We start from the raw sequence: 17,405 nt of genomic DNA on the forward strand, positions 1-17,405 counted from the left end.
AAGTTTCTGGTTAGATTACAACGCAAATTCCAAGGTTACAACGTTTTGTTATGCTTTTTAACGATACCTCATACGCAGAACTAGTTTTTTGAGCGGAGGCGCATAAATTAATTAACGCTATTAAACAGTATGGTAAATTTAACCGAACAACGACCTCGGACAGTCGAGGACGCTAAGCGTAACAATACCAAAAGACGCCACTTCAATTGCGTGTCTGCCTGAAGTTCAGTCGGTTGTGTGCTAAGACGTTGCTGAAATTCCTTGCCATTTTCGCAAATTTACAATGGCTCCTAAACGCCAAAGTACTTCTCCGATGATAGTTCATCCAAGAAGAGGAAGGTCATCACGATGGTGGTAAAATATGACGTGTGAAGCGTTCGGAGAAGGAGAAACTAACACCGAAATAGGCCGTTCTTTAGGCTTGAGCAGGACCACGGTGGTAACCATTGTGAGGGACAAGGAACGTATTCTGAAGCACGTTAAGGATGCTGCACCGATGAAGTCAACGGTGATAAACGAGAAGCAACTTAGCCAGAGCATTGTTGAAATGGAGAAATTGCTCATGATCTGGCTGGAGGACCAGAACCAGCGACGTGTTCCGGTGAGCTTAAGTGTGATCCAGGAGAAGGCTAGAGCGCTGCATGAGGCAGTAGTGAAAAAGTTTGGCGAAGGCAGTGCTGGCGGTGAATTTTCCGCGAGTAGAGGTTGGTTTAACCGTTTTAAGGCTCGTGCAAATTTGCATAATGTGGAAGCTGCAAGGTGAAGCTGATAGCGAAGCAGCAGAAAGTTTTCCAGGTGGTTTGGCTGAGATAATTAAGGCTGGTGGTTACACGGCTGACCAAGTCTTTAATGTGGATGAGACTGGATTATTTTGGAAAAGAATGCCAAATCGAACGTACCTTTCCAAGGAGGAGAAGTCAGCACCTGGCCATAAAGCTGGAAAGGAGCGACTGACTTTGCTGTTTGGGGCCAATGCAAGTGGCGATTTGAAACTGAAGCCCTTGCTGGTGTATTTGGCCGAGAATCCCAGGGCATTCAAGGGCATTTTCAAGAGTCAACTCCCTGTGATTTGGAAATCAAATAAGAAGGCTTGGGTTACCTTGATGGTCTTCGAAGATTGGTTCAATGACCATTTCGTGCCAGCAGTGGAACGGTATTTGACTTCGAAGGGTCTGCCTTTTAAGGCCCTCTAGTCCTGGATAATGCCCCTGGTCACCCTTCAATTTTGAGCGACATGCACCCTAATGTGAAGGTGGTGTACCTCCCACCCAATACCACATCGCTGATACAGCCAATGGACCAGGGAGTAATAGCTAATTTCAAGGCTTACTACCTTAGAAGGACCATACGTTTTGCTTTGAGGGCCATAGAAGCTAACAAGGAGTTGACACTGAAGCAATTCTGGAAGGGCTACAACATTGCTGATGCAGTGAAAAATATTGCAAGTGCTTGGGACGAGGTGAAGACGACCACTTTAAATGGGGCCTGGAAGAAACTGTGTCCACAGTTGTGCACAGTTTTGAAGGCTTTGACCAGGCAGAAGACGTCGAGACTGTGACGAGGAAGATCGTAAGGCTAAGCAAGAGGCTGAAACTAGATCTTGAACCTGATGATGTAACAGAGCTGCTGGCATCCCATGGAGAGGAATTGTCTGCAGAGGACTTACTTGAACTTGAACAGCAAATGATTGAGGAAGAGGCGGCGGCACCAGAGCCAAAACCCAGGTCATTAACTGTGAAAGGCTTGTCAGAGGGTTTTACTCATCTGGAGAGAGCCTTGGCTTCTTTTGAGGCAGAAGACCCTAACGTTGCCAGGTTTGACAAAAAATAAAACGTGGAATGTTAGACTTAGTAAAACTTTCTACAAGGAGACCCTGAAGGAGAAGCAGACGAAGAGAAGTGTGCAGTCCAGGCTTGACACTTTCTTTCACAAGTCTCCAGTACCACGCACCTCCCACTCCTAGTCCTGGTAAGGAATTCTGAACTGTTTTTTACTAATTTGTGTGTTTACATAGTGTACATATTAAAATGTGTTAATTTTTTAATGTAACAACTAAATGTAAGAGTAAATTGTAACTTCATTCATTTTCATCATTTGTAATTTTATTGCAGAAGTGGTGGACAGTTCCAGATCCCCCTGTACTACCTGTGACAGTTCCAGATCTCCCTGTACTACCTGTGACAGTTCCAGATCTCCCTGTACTACCTGTGACAGTTCCAGATCCCCCTGTACCTGGACCCTCTGTAGCAGCCCGTCCACCTGTACGTGTACAATCAGGTAAGCAATTTCATTTTTCTCATTTTCATGTTGGAAATTGTTTACACCCTACATACATACGTACACCAACTTACATAGTGGTACAATGTGTTTGATGTTGCATAACCTTATTATTTTTTTTTTTCATTTCAGACCCCTTTGATAGTGACAGCGACCCAGATGACCCTGAGCCTTTCCATGGTTTTGATGCTTCGCCCTATTCATCAGGTAAGGAATCCTTAACAAATTTGTATGAAATTTTTATAAATTGCTAAATAGAAATTTTATTAAAAGTGTACATATGCTACAGTTACATCCAACCTTATATATTTATGTACCCTATCATTCTTTCCAGATCTAGATGTTCCCTCATCAGTTGATACGAGTAGTATCACCTCTCCAGAGCCCAAATCGTTGATACGAGTAGTATCACCTCTCCATTCCTTCAGTAAAAGAATTCTTCATTTTTATATTGTACATAACGTATTACACACTACATATGTCAAACAGTAATAACATGTGCAGTAGTTACAGTAGTAACTATCATTTTATATATTTTTTATCATTCCAGACTCCAAGCACCTGCCCATCCCACTCCATAGCCCAGCCACCCACTCATCTACCATATGCCCATCCCAGTAAGCAAGCCAACCACTAGAATTTGGTAAGGACATTTTTTTTTATTAATGTTTTATTATTACATATGTAATAACATATTATGTATGTAACATACATACTATAATCATATGTATTACATTATCATTCCAGACTGGCATGCACCTGTGACTTACATAAACCAGACCTCTAAATAGCCTACATGTCTTCATTTTGCTGAAGGTAAGGAATTCTCAGTTGTGTTTAATGTTTGCATACGTACAATAAATTTTGTACACCTAAGTGGTTACATACTGTCCTTTAATATTAATTCTTCATTCCAGACTGCCCATCATCCCAGCTGTTATCTGTGATAAAGCACACTGAAGTTAGGTTTGGAATGCATCTTATCATGAATGCTCTACACCTCCACCTCCATCTCCCACAACCTAGGTAACAGCTTTGAGACTCACTAAAAGTTGGTATGTTATGTAAGGAATTTCTAAATTAAGTTTTATACTACATGTTATATGTGATATTAAACCACTGTTATGGTGCATATTACTGTAACTTGACTCTGCTAAGGAGGACTTACTGACAAAATTATTTTTTGTACATTCCAGAGTCCCCTGAATGATGTAGGCTATGGGGCCACATAAGACTTTGTCCATCCAGGGTTACATTGAACGACAACTTTAAACTAAAAGTAAGGAATTAATTAACATACATTAACTCTTTTAGTACTCTTGATATATCTACAGTAATTAACATATTGCATTCACAAACTTTCTGTAGTGTATATTTTGTACACTAATTTTTGTTACTTTTTCCTTCCATAACAACATTTTTCACCACAACTCCAGGTTGTTACTAACAAATTACTACAAGTGTCATCAAGGATAACTACAAGTAGAAGCACCATTTTTGGATGGAAAAAATCCTTCAGGAAAGTATACGTATCAAATGTAAACATGTAGTGTAACAAGTATGAAACAGTAAGGTTTTTACATACAGTAGTATTACATACGTACATAACTTTTTTTTTACAGGAATTTCCAACCAAGTTTGATTATGTAACAACATGTTATAAAACCACTGTACGTATGGTTACTGTATGTAAGCTTACTAAACATACATACATGACTTGACTTTGATACTTTTTTGGTACATTCCAGAAAACCAGGACCCCCTCCATGATGCAGGCTATGGGGCCACATAAAACTTTGTCCAGGGTTACTACATAACATAGCACGACAACAGTAAACTACTACAGTACTAAAGGTAAGGAATTATACATAGTAGTAATTAACATACATTAAGTAAGTTTTATACTAAAAAAAAAGTGACCAAGATCTCTCACATGGGATAAGTGATCAAGGTCCCTCATGGAATTACTACATACGTACTGTACACTCCCTGCTGAACAGGGGGTGTAGACCAATCATTTACAACATGCATACCAGTTGATATTAAACCACTGTATGGTGCATATTACTGTATGTAACTTACTATGCATAGAGTACTTACTGACAAAATTATTTTTTGTACATTCCAGAACCCCCTGAATGATGTAGGCTATGGGGCCACATAAGACTTTGTGCATCCAGGGTTACGTTGAACGACAAATTTAAACTAAAAGTAAGGAATTAATTAACATACATTAACTAAGTTTTATACATGTTATATATGTGATATTAAACCACTGTATGGTGCATATTACTGTATGTAACTTACTATGCATAGAGTACTTACTGACAATTATTTTTTGTACATTCCAGAACCCCCTGAATGATGTAGGCTTATGGAGCCACATAAGACTTTGTGCATCCAGGGTTACGTTGAACGACAAATTTAAACTAAAAGTAAGGAATTAATTCACATACATTAACTTTTTTACTCTTGATATAACTCAAAGTAAGGAATTATAAACTAAAAGTAAGGAATTAATTAACATACATTAACTCTTTTACTCTTGATATCTATAATTTACATATTGCATTCAGGACTTTGTGTAGTATTTTGTACTAATTGTGTTATACTTTTACCGTCCAGAGCTACCATGATGTACTACCAAAGGATTAGTACAGTGTAATAGTGTATAGTGTATAATCTAACCTAAGGATTAAGTGTATGTATTAGTGTACGTATATTAAAGTCAACTAAGGACTTGGTAATACTTCAAGATTGTGCTTTATAGTGTCACAAGAGTATAATAAAGTATACTATATACCTTCAAGAACCATCCTTTGGCATTGAAATAACCACACTATACTCGGTTTTTTTTCCATCTGTCCAGCCCCACTGGTGTTTGTGTATGGTAACACTGCGTCCGGGGCTTTAGATAGTCACATAGCTTACATTCAACAATAATAACAATATCCTATTTTAAATATTAACGGTGTAATTCGCATACAGTAAATTATTAAAACGCTTTTCAGTTGCAAATATACACCCAAATATCCTTTTATTTACCTAAAAATTTACACATAGCGTAACTATTTAAAGCCCGGGAAGCAGCATGTTACCATGTGAAAACACCACAGGCCGATGGACAATTAAAAAAAAAACAGAGTATACACATCATGCAATACTTGCATGTCACACAGGTAAGGTCTCTCTAACTTTTTCTTAGTTTAAGGCAGATTTCCAAGTGTCGTTCTGGCTTACGACGCGCCTCAAGAACGGAACCCCGTCGTAACCCGGGGACTGCCTATTCACTTCTTACCTTTTTAAGAGCTCACGTTTTGAGCTCCCTCCATTTATTCTTCAAATTTACACAAGATGAATTTGTAGTTTCTGTGAGGTAAGAAGGTGATGAGGATGCAACAACTACTATTACTATTAATACTCTAACTGCTCGTTAGCACGAGACTTATTAAAGCTTCTAAAGGAAGAGTTTCTAGTCATATGCTTTTCTGACTTCCTTAAGTAGGAAGTTAGTGTGTTTATATTTCCTTAATCAAGTTTTAACACTTCTTACACATATTAGTGAATAAATATTAATATTTCCCTTTATTGCAAAATATGTGAGTGTCTACCGAAAAATTCGGTAATTTCATTAAAAAGTTAATAAAAGCATATGCCAAACCAAAGACCCACTACTTCCCTGCAAAAGACAGCCCAGAAGATCGATGGCGATGAAAAATGAAAATCAAGTCAGGAGGTACCAACAACGATGTTGACAGTACAGCAACAGAGAAAATCTGATTAGAAAACGGGAATGGTTCCTATTCCTGCCACCCAGCGGCAGGGCGGTAGATCACCTGACCTACCTGTAGCGTGTGCCGTGAAATTCGAATTTCTGTCAGGGGCGACGGAGTCTATAGCTAAGTATATATCTGACAGGGAAGTTGAATGTACAAAAACTTTCATTCTGATGAGGCTCCTGACAGTCTGAAGCGTGTCAGGGCCAGAGCAGACAACCCTTGGGGGAATCTGAGTTAGTGGGTTGTCTGAGCAGGAACATTTTCTGGAAGGAGCCTTGGAAAATCCATCAACAGTTAAATCAGGTCTGGGAACCACTCCTTGTTTGGCCATATGGGAGCAATCTGGGTGTTCTGGTGTGACGAGAACTTGTTGATTACCTCCCTGATCATCCAGAAGGGAGGGAAAGCGTAAACGTCCAGGTATGTCCAGTCCAAAAATGTGGTCTGGGACTGGAAAGCAGAAGAGAGAGGGGCAGTGGTTCCCCAAAGTTGCAAACAAATTTACTGTCAGTCTGCCCCATAGCTTCTACAGGTAGTCACAGCCGAATGGATCTAAGGTCCACTCTATTGGTACAACCTGCTTGAGGCAACTTAACTCGTCCACAATCACGTTCATTGTGCAGCCATGTTTCAACTCTTCTGGGAGAGAAATTTTTTTTTTAAATAAATAAAATGTGTGCGAGTTCAGGATCGTCCCCAAATAGGAAATCTCCTGTGTCAGGTCAGGCACAGTCTTCTTCAAGTCCTTCAGACATTCTCAACACTTTTCTGATGAGGAGTGGAAAAGCCAGTTGTCCAAATACAGGTTGATGTTTATTTCCAAAAGATAACGCCAATTCCCGAAAGGAGCAATAATCTGTGGAAATACATGCAGCGGTGCTGAAAAGCCAAAGCAAAGGGCCAGAAATGTAATGTAGACATGACTGAACGGACTGTTTCCACATGGATCTTTGTCTTTAGAACAAAAGCGTTCAGGCCACTGACATCCAAGGATATAAATGTTATATTACATTATACATAAAGATGAAGTATATGCAGAAAACCCCAGATGTTAGTTGGAAGACTACAGGAAATTATATGACCTCTTGTTAAGTTGTTCCTCTCAGTCCCTGAAAGTGGGTGAGGTTCGTCACCTACACAAACATCCTAAGCACAGATGCACTACTTTTTTTTCATTTTTAAGCTGCTGTGGTTAGGAACCAATAGCATGTAATTACTTGATAGGTTACTTGTATAAAAATGACAAATTTTTAACCAATTTGTATTTTTCACTTGTATTTTTCACAACTAACAAACCTGAGGTCTGAACATTAGGATAATACTAGTGCCAAGCTGGAAACCGGTAGAATTAAAAATAAACTTGTGAGATCCAGGTGACAGCGTATGTAGTACCAGAATGCCCTTGGCGTCCCATGACCTGACAGTTACTCTTCAAACCCAGTTAAGACTGTTAAAGGGGTGGTAAGAGGTGGGCCTTTATCTGCTAAGACCTCAGGTTTGTTAGTTATGAAAAATACAAATTGGTTAAAAATTTGTCATTTGTTCATATACAAAACAAACCTTCGGTCTTAACATTAGGATAGACTTACTTATTGGTGGGACTTAAGTCTCTATAACTGACTGGGAGTTTACCACCTTTATCCATTTCTGAATAATATATGTATTCTAAGACAATGGACTATTAACCCTCGAACCTATGATATATGAGAATCTACTGGTTTCCCTCTCTGGGTATACCTACGATGCCAAGATTTATTACAATACGGATGATGGAGAACTCTCCATTCTCATAAACCACTCCTGTCCCTTGTATCTGGATCTATTATCACCCCTCTCTCTCCCTATTATCGAGAGGAGTGTGTTGCTACTGAAAAGTATACTATACTCTAGATTATCTTTACAGTATGGCTGACCACCTCACCTGCATCTAGTCCGTTCCAGCTCATGATGGTATTCTCCTTCATGATGGTATTCTCCTTCATACTACCCATGGGTAACAGAGTAGAAAGAAAGTAGTAAAGAAGAAAGACCAGTCGTCTCATTCATTCTACTTTCATATCATTATCTTACACTAGACACAAACTGACCCGCCAGGGGTACTGGATGAGCTATACCACTTGCTGGGCCGCCACCACTGGACCCAAGGAATAAGTGTCCAAGGATCTATGGGCAACATCTTTTAAATAAAAAGAAGTGAAAGTTGTTTGGCATTGCCAAATACCGGCTTTCAAAATTCTCTCCACAGACATATTATTCTTGAATGCCAAAGAAGCACTCAAGCCCCTGATGTCATGAGCTCTAGCCCCTCTCTCGGCTATTTGACCCTCTGTCTTCTGCCATGTATGCATTCCCGATCATTTTTCTCAGCCAAAACAATACTGTGTTCCTGGACACTTCCTTTTTGTTCCGTCCCGTACTTACAAACAGCCTCCAGCACCCAGGCCTGAGATACCTCGTCCTTCTTAAGTATGCTCTTAGCACTCTGATGGGACACACAAGCATTTCTTCCCTGTCACTGTCTACAAGGTCTGCCAGAGAAGGTATGGAAAACGAGTCGAATCTGCCATCCGCTACCGATGGGTTTTGAGTTTTGGCTACGAATTCTGGGACAAACTCGAATACCATCGACTTCCAACCTCTCGAATGCTTTACCACATATGACACACCATGCAGTTCCCCGACCCTTTTGGTTGAGGCTAGGGCCAATGAGAAGACTGTCTTCAGGGTCAAGCTCCTATCTGTGGACTGTCTTAACGGCTCGTAGGGGGGTTTTGTAAGACTATACTCAGTACCATGGTCAAATCCCAATCTGGGGCTTTTAGTTCCTTCAGAGAACAGAACTGCTCAAAACTCTTCATTAACAGAGCCAACTCCCATGAAGACGAAATGTCCACACCTTCCAAACGTAGGACCGAAGCTAGAGCAGCTCTGTACACGACTTCGTCCGTTAGCATTAAGCTTACCAGCCACGCTCTTCTGTACTTTGTTGCTGGCTGGGATATGACAGTCCTGGCTCTAAGATGAAGAAGAATTCACTCTTCTCCTCTTGGCGAGGATCAGTCACAAAGTCCCGTATCCTCCCATGCTTGACTGGTACACGCAGTGACGACATCGAACTTAGCGATGATGCCGAACTAGAGGAAGACGATACATACACATCTTTTCTTTTTGTCTTTCTTAACTATCTTCTCCTCTAGAGCTTGTAATTTCTTCATGACTGTGTGTACCAACGAGTCAGAAATAACAATTTGTCGAAAATTGTATTTTTCCTAACTATACAAACCTGAAGTCCTTTAACAATAGGAATGTAACTTGCAGCAGCTGGAACCTGTCGTAAGCTTCGAACAAGGGAGTTCGGTAGTTAACTGCTTGTCCGACAGTCACCGCGACTGGGAGGTGAAGAATCACTTTGCTTTAGGCCCAGGAAAAAACAGAGTGAGGGGTGGCATAAGGTGGGACTATGTGTAAAGGACCTCAGGTTTGTATAGTTAGGAAAAATACAATTTTAGACAAATTGTTATTTGTTCCGATACGTAATACAAACCATCGGTCCTTTAACAATAGGAAGACTCACTTCTTGGTGGGTGGAATCTGAGTCAATGAACAGACTGGTGTTCATCCAACCTTGGTTCCCTCCCTGGTCGTAAGAGCAGAGGGAGGGATCCTAGCCTCTGCCCAATGATCGGGGTATGTACCGCAGGATCAATGGTCAGACCTCTGGACCAAGTAATAAGAGGGAGGCCAGCGTGCCTCTTAAAACTAGCAACCAAGAACTTGTTCCTATTGCAAGAGGCAATATGAAGTCATGGGTTTGTTTCTTGTTGGGGGGAGTGGTGGATAATTGCTCCTATCCCTAATGAAAGGGATAGGATGGAGCTAGGTCGAGTAGCTTACCTGCATCGGTCTCCTGTTCCAGCGTGGTGACGACCATGTCCCTCTGCCCACAGGTAGAGGGGGAGAAAAAGATGAGGAAGAGAAGCCAGTCACACACTCATTCACCCATCCATTCATGCAGTCACACAAGGATGCGATGCTGTTCTGTCCGCTTGGGTGCTGGGTAAGCTACACAACCTGTTGAGCAGCCACCAAGAGTCCCAAGGAAAAAGTGTCCAAGGTAGAAGGAGGTGAAGGTGGTTTGGTGGTCCAGACCCCTGCCTTCAGGACCTGTGTCACAGAAAAGTTCTTGCGGAACGCAAGGGAAGGACCAATGCCTCTGACTTGGTGGGCTCTCGGACAAAGGATACAGATGTCGTCGCTACCATCAGCTTCGTACGCCCTCCCGATCACCTCACGCAGCCAGAAAGAAAGAGCATTCTTGGATACTTGTTTCTTGGTAACCCCAGTGCTAATGAAGAGGCGTCGACACTCAAGCCTGAGGTGCAGAGTTCTCTTCAGATAGCGCCGTAGCGCCCTCATAGGACAAAGCAGCATCTCATCCACATCGTTGTCGGTGAAGTCCATTAGGGAGGGGATTGTGAATGACTCGAACCGGTCGCAAGAGACAGAAGGATTCTGAGTCTTTGCTACAAAGTTCGGGACGAAATAGTGAGTCACAGATCCCCATCCCCTGGAATGCATGACGTCAAAGGAAAGACCATGAAGTTTCCCTACCCTCTTCGCCGATGCCAGGGCCAGCAGGGTCTTGAGGGTCAGATCCCTGTCTGACGACTCTTGGAGTGGCTCGAAGGGACTTAGAGTCAGACTCATAAGGACGAGAGTCACATCCCACCCCAGGGGCCTGAGTTCCCTGGGTGGGCAAGACCTCTCGAAGCTCCTCATTAGACAGGAGATCTCGAACGAGTTAAGAGATATCCACTCCCCTCAGTTTCAGGACTAGGGCCAAGGCGGCCCTGTATCCTTTGACTGTGGGGACGGAGCGTAGCTTCTCTCGGCGAAGAAGAACGAGGAAATCCGCTACCTGTTGAAGAGTGGCTCTGAGAGGAGATCGACCCCGTCTGCGACACCAACCACAGAAGACGACCCACTTTCCCTGGTACACAGCTACAGAGGACTGTCTGATGTACCCAGCCATCTCTGTTGCTGCTCGGCAAGAAAAGCCTCTCGCTCGCAAGAGATGGTGGATAACAGCCAGCCGTGAAGACGAAGGTACTGCACTGACTGGTGGTACCGTTCCACGTGTGGCTGGCAGAGGAGGTTGTGCCAAGGGGGGAATCTCTCTCAGTGCTTCCGCAAGCAGAGCCAGCAGGTCCAGATACCAAACATTGATGTTGTCATTGCTGCGGCATTAGCTCCCATAAAAGTGCAGGCCAGGGGGATGAGAAACATTCAACGCTGTCAGGCCCCTGGTGGGAATCACGACGCTATATAATGAGACAGCAACCCCTCCAAGGTTAGTACGCCTGGTAGGCCTAACGCCACCACGTTCCTCCAGTCTCTGCACATCGGGAGCCAACACCTGCAACAAAGATGGCGATGCTCCCCCTCTCCCTGCCAGGAATGACGGAGCGCAAGTATTCATAAAATTACCGAAAAACCCTCTTGGCGTTTCCAATAATGAATCACTAGAAGAAACTGAAGGAGTATGGGAAATATCAAAAGCAGGCGACGAAACATATGAGGCAGTCTGGTTTATTGCTGATACAAAAGAAGCCGACGACACTTGGTCATCCAAAGATGGCATCGTCTCCTTTCTTTTGCACTGGCCCTTCCCATAAAACTTCATCCACTGTTCCACCGACCAACCACGACAAACTGAACCAGGATTAGTAATACTACATACATTTTCTCTGCACCTACTACACGTTGGATGTGGATCTGTAGACACCGAAGTTGAAAATCTTGAACAAGGAAACCCACTCACTCCAGGGAATTTCCTGTCTCTTCCGAGAACCCGAAGAGATTTCCGTTGATGAAGCAAAACTCTCCATCTCACAGTGTAAACACACTATCAGATCACACCCACTGAGAACACCCAAAGAAAAAGTAATAAGGGAAAAAATTAATAAAATCAGGCAAACAAAAAACCGGCTTTAAAACAGAAAGTAATCATGTCCTATCTTAAAGGCGGTAGGAAAGTAACTGTCAGGTCATGGGACGCCAAGGATATTCTGGGTATTACATACCCCCGTGACCTGATACAGATGCCAATAGTCCCTGGATCTCACAAGTTATTTTTAATTTCTACCGGCTTCCAGCTCGGCGCTAGTATTATCCTAATGTTAAGACCGCAGGTTTGTTTCGTATATGAACAAATAACGGTTAGGATAGGCTATTAATTACCTGAAAGAATGCTGTACAAGACTATCATGTGTTAAATGTAACCCTTCATTACCTAACAGATTTCATTACTATACGTACTTACCAGGAGGACAGACAATTTCTGTTGAGCTGAATTCCACTATATGTATTAATGTTGAGGCCCATGCTCATAATGCAATCTATCAAGCCCTTGTATATGATTAGCCTATCTATAACAAAACCTAAATTCCTGGTTTTTGTTGAATACAAATGTGTAAGTTGAAATCAACAAAATGCAGCTTACCAGCATATGCTCTTTTCAATCCTTGGAAGAGTAAAATCATAGCAGGTAAAATTTCTTTATGGCATTCTTCTAATACTCCAAGACGTTCTGGCCCAAGTTGCAGAAGTGTACACATCCCTAACACACAAAATCTTGCGATCATGCAGACTGAAAAGAAATTTTTTTTTATTATGTACTAGAGAGTTATCCTATCTAAACTTTGAGGAAAATCCTTTATACATTCCAATTGTGTGACTATACATTCCAAACTGACTGATCTGGCTTCACAACAAAGGTCAGTGTTGACTTTTACTAGTGGGCAGACTACACAATAGTATACCACTATCTAGTTCATTTTGAAACTGTTCAATTTTCAAGAGTTGACAAGGCCAAGACAGGATTCACCAACAAAATTAAGCAATAAATGAGCTCTACAGGTTGTGATCAATATTACTAATCATTACAATATAGAGAACAGGGTCAAGAACAGTTCCTTGCTGGACAACCGACGTAAATTGGGCCGGTTTGGACAGTAATTACTAACTTACCCAAGAAAAACAGTCTGAATCATGTTATCCACTGTTTGATGAAATGAGAAGTAAGTGTAGTAGTAGTATTTGGTAACGTGGTTGACTCAAGCACCTGAAGTAATGCATCGGGTGCAGTATACAATGTAGCTATGACCACCTGTAAAATAAACAATATTGATAATAAAGTATGGCCACAAACAAGAAAACCTTGAGTTTCAAAACGACTAGAATTATTTGCTCCATTTCATTGCCAATAATACTACTACTACTACTTAACAAAATATTTCTTTTCCCCTAAATTTAGTAAGGGAAAACTGGCCCTGCCTCAAAATTAAGCAGTTATGATTTAGACTAATGCAGTGATTTACTAGTGCCACTATATGTTCAACCCAATTTCCCAACAATTCCTTAGATATGATTGTCGTTATCAAAAATCTTATTTACATACATTTTTTCTCATTTGCCAGTTTATTTCACAACTTAACTCATTAATAAATAGTTTACCCAGAAAACTAAGCTAAAAGCTTTATAAATATTCAAAATAACAAGAGCTGAAGGTGAACATGGCAATTACTAAAGAATCCTAATAACAAAACTGAAGACCATCTATAGAATGTAAATCATAACCTATAGAAAATATCCCAAATTAGCAAATCTGCCACAGTTCACTAATAAAACCATGGAAGTTTTATCACTTCCCAAAAAACATTCAACTAGTGATTTTATTTCATTCAGTACTCATCAATAAAAAACTCACTATCATCAATATATCAAACAAACACATCAATCACAGTCCAGATGTGTAACCAATGTATGTTTCGAGCGCTATTAAAAACAATAGCAGTATCAATGTGCAAACTGGAACCTCCAGTTATCACTGGCATTTTTATGTAAATATATAGTATATAAATAAATCTTGACAATAAGCATAAGATTGAGGGGCTTGGATACTGAAACTGTATATATATGGTGGGCTTACATGGAAAAAATCTCTATTTTCACATTTAAAAAACTGTATGCTTATACCTCATCACTCTTATAGCCCCAACTACAATGTAGTGTTCTGGTACACAATCAGGAGATTGTGACCTCACAGTCTACAAGCTGGTAATAAGTATCCAAAAGCTGGTGCTTAGCAAGATTTGGCTGTCGGAGTAGATGCATTTATGGGTATTTGTCGATCTATTTCAAAACATGCCATGCATGAGCAGACATTGGAAATACATATAGGCAACATCTGCCTATCCCAAGCAGTCCATCACCATGAACTAACTGACCTAGCTCTTCCACATGTGAAGAGGCAATGGACACAGGAACACTTAGGTACAGGAAAAAGCATATGAGTAAGGAGGCATAGCAGTAGAAGGATGGGTACGTCAGTGGCTAGCATATCAGTAGAAGGATGGGTACGTCAGTGGCTAGACAGTCAACAAAAACAACAGCAACAGTTGATTGTTCAAGCAACAGTGTGTGAACTCACTCCTCTTGTACAAGCAAAACTCTCCTACAGACAGGAAGAACTAAGCTGAAGATTTAGTTAGCAGGTGAAGCACATGGTAAGGATCTGCACTGCTGACTTTATGCAATACTGAATCCTTCTCTCCAAGTCAGTGCCACTGCTAGCATACCAGTCAGAAATCTTACATGAGGTCAGAACTTAAAAAACATTTAGTGCCAGTTATTTGTGCACAATGCAAGCATCCTTACTGAGGCAAAACATAAAGGCTTAACACAAATCATATGAAGACCTGTGCATGTAAGCTAATGCAATCTATCTAGTTCAGGTGCATCACACAAATCACATAAACGTATAATACATTAATATAATGCGCAAAAACCACTAATATACAAAAGCATTAAATGACATCATAAGAAGAGAATTTATATAAGTAGGTACAATGAAAACTTGGTAACAAGCCAAGAAATTAAGTAAAAACAAAATAAGACCATCAAAACAAGTAATGGACCAAGGACACCATAGTCAAACTCAGCCTTCTTGGCTGATAAGGCGTTGGCCGCACAGTTGCCACAGTTCTCTAAATACGCCAGAACAGCGATGAAGAAATGTGTCTGATATTTTTTATACTAACTAAATTTATGGTAATTACTCTGTTTCATATTAAAACTTCATATGTTTAAGAATGACTAAGTTTTTTATGGGAAAATGAATGTTACTAAAAATGTTTTCCTGAGATTTGACAACACCTCTGTGCTGGGTTAGCGCTCTGTTGCCACCTCAGCCCGACAAGGTCATTCCGTGTCACGGACCCACCGTGTAACTCATCTGCTTCCTGCAGCCCCACCTGCATTCAGTACAAAGGTAATAATTATTACGTTTATTGCCCCCCTCGTCTACCCAGCCTTTAGTTAAATTAGTAAATTGCTAGAAGCAACCGCCATTTTCTCCAAATCAGCTGACTGTAGGAGGGAGAACGCATGCCAGAGAAAAAGGCAATTCCGTTTAGGAGCGGGGGAAGAAAATGTGCCATTAACTTAGGCTCGAGCTTAAGAGTAAGAAAGGCAGGTCACAAGATAGATAGGCCTCGATGTGGGCTTTAGGGATTCCTAGCCTAAGACCTCTTTTCCCTCCTCCAAATCTGCTGGTTGTGTTTTTCGCATCTTTCAGACAATGCCGGAGGCTGTGGGTGCAGCTCAGGCCATCCCAAAACACCCAGCCTCATTCTCAGTCCAAGCTAGTGCTGCAGCAGGGCAGATGTGCCCACTCCTCTGACTGGAAGTCAGCCCTTTTGTCTTGGCACACTGGTTAGGACCCCTTCATACATCACGACACATGTTCAAGTGCTAAGGATCAAAGGTACGTCTAGAAAAATGCAAAATCCAACCAGCCCTGTTTCTCCAAGATGACTCTTGCTAATTCCAATTTCAAAACTCATTTTTATCACTTGTCTCTATTGAAATTCCTTTATCATCAAGGCACGTGCTACCCCCTGTGACCTGGTCAAGCTTAAGTCTTCATTAAATATTCATTTTAACACTAGAGTTCCTCCCCCCCGCCCCCCAGTGTGTTAGATAAAAGTGATTCACTGTAACTTTGTGCAAGAAGTCTTATTTTATTCTGTGTCTAATCTGGGAACTCTTCCAGATCTTTGCAGAGTCACGTGTCCATGTCTCATTGCTCGCAAGTGCTTCCTTAATTAACACAAGATAACTAGAGTAATTTCGGAAACCAGCATTGACGTTAATCTGATTATGGCCAGTTTTTCCCTATTGTGAGAGATAGGATTGGTCCACGTGCGGACAAGTTGCATTTACTTTTCCCAGGCCATTCAACGGCCTCTTGTAAATAAATAATGTAGATTAATTGGCTGGTTTGTAAATGGAGACATTTGCTGGAGTAAAAAATAACCCAATCAATCCTGTTTTTAGTTACAAAAAAGTTTACGATGATAAAAAGAGAGAGAGAGAGAGAGAGAGAGAGAGAGAGAGAGAGAGAGAGAGAGAGAGAGAGAGAGAGTGTATGAGAGTGAGAGTGTGTGAGTGTGAGTGTGCTGTGTGTGTGTGTGTGTGTGTGTGTGTGTGTGTGTGTGTGTGTGTGTGTGTGTGTGTGTGTGTGTCCGTCCAGGGTAAACACGGCCAATGCCTTAGTGGCCAAAAAGGCTGACTATAGCAGGATCTCTAAGTACAGAACATATCCAGAACTTTAGGCAAAATGAATTAACGATAAAAAAAAAAATTAAGACCAAAGGTAAGGGACAATACAAATTATGATTTAATGAATGAATTGTGAAATTTAGTCTATAAAGCCATGCATTGGGGCTATATCAACCATTAGCACTTACAACAGTGCAGAGGGTTTGACAGCAAGACTAAAGAAAACATGAATGTATGGTAAATAGAAAGATGAAAGATATTTCAAGACAATGTGCACTCTGTGAGGTCACAGGCAGCGCTGCCTACAGGGTGAGAATACTAGACTCCAGGCGGCACTTGCATAGCAGTGACACTATTTTTGTCCTTTGAGCAAATTTACTTTGCCTGGAAACATTCAACAACCAAACTTAATGGGGGTTACATAACAGCAGTGGGGTTTGGATGAACATATTTAAATCAAGAACCTTCCAATAATTCCCACAGCACTCACTGCAATAACATAGTTCGTAGCTCAGTAGTTTTAACCTCGCGCAATAACCTTCAACAACTAACTGTATGATGGAACCAAGACACATATTTATTCTCCCTCACATTGAAGAACTACAACTTCTAATAACTTGGCAGCGTGACACTCGTCATCCTCGCCAGAGTCTGCAAGATAATATGGAGAAAGACTTTTAAAAAGGACCTTACAATAGGCAATGAACTAAGTTGAACTTCATTTTG

General features: G+C 41.2%; 2 protein-coding genes across 5 annotated transcripts in view; one reads left to right on the forward strand and one right to left on the reverse strand.

Moving 5' to 3' along the window:
- The window catches only part of LOC135212006 (multidrug resistance-associated protein 1-like), a 198,822-nt gene that overhangs the window by 54,185 nt on the left and 127,232 nt on the right, over positions 1–17,405 (forward strand). The window lies entirely within an intron of this gene.
- The window catches only part of LOC135212194 (importin-7-like), a 37,241-nt gene that overhangs the window by 9,714 nt on the left and 10,122 nt on the right, over positions 1–17,405 (reverse strand). The window contains exons 5-6 of the mRNA XM_064245639.1: positions 17,271–17,330; positions 12,559–12,705 (exon numbers count right to left, since the gene is read on the reverse strand). Of these exons, the coding sequence (XP_064101709.1) occupies positions 12,559–12,705; positions 17,271–17,330 (207 nt within the window). The remainder of the gene's footprint in view (positions 1–12,558; positions 12,706–17,270; positions 17,331–17,405) is intronic.

The sequence above is a fragment of the Macrobrachium nipponense genome, chromosome 40, assembly GCF_015104395.2.
Source record: "Macrobrachium nipponense isolate FS-2020 chromosome 40, ASM1510439v2, whole genome shotgun sequence".
NCBI lineage: Eukaryota > Metazoa > Arthropoda > Malacostraca > Decapoda > Palaemonidae > Macrobrachium > Macrobrachium nipponense.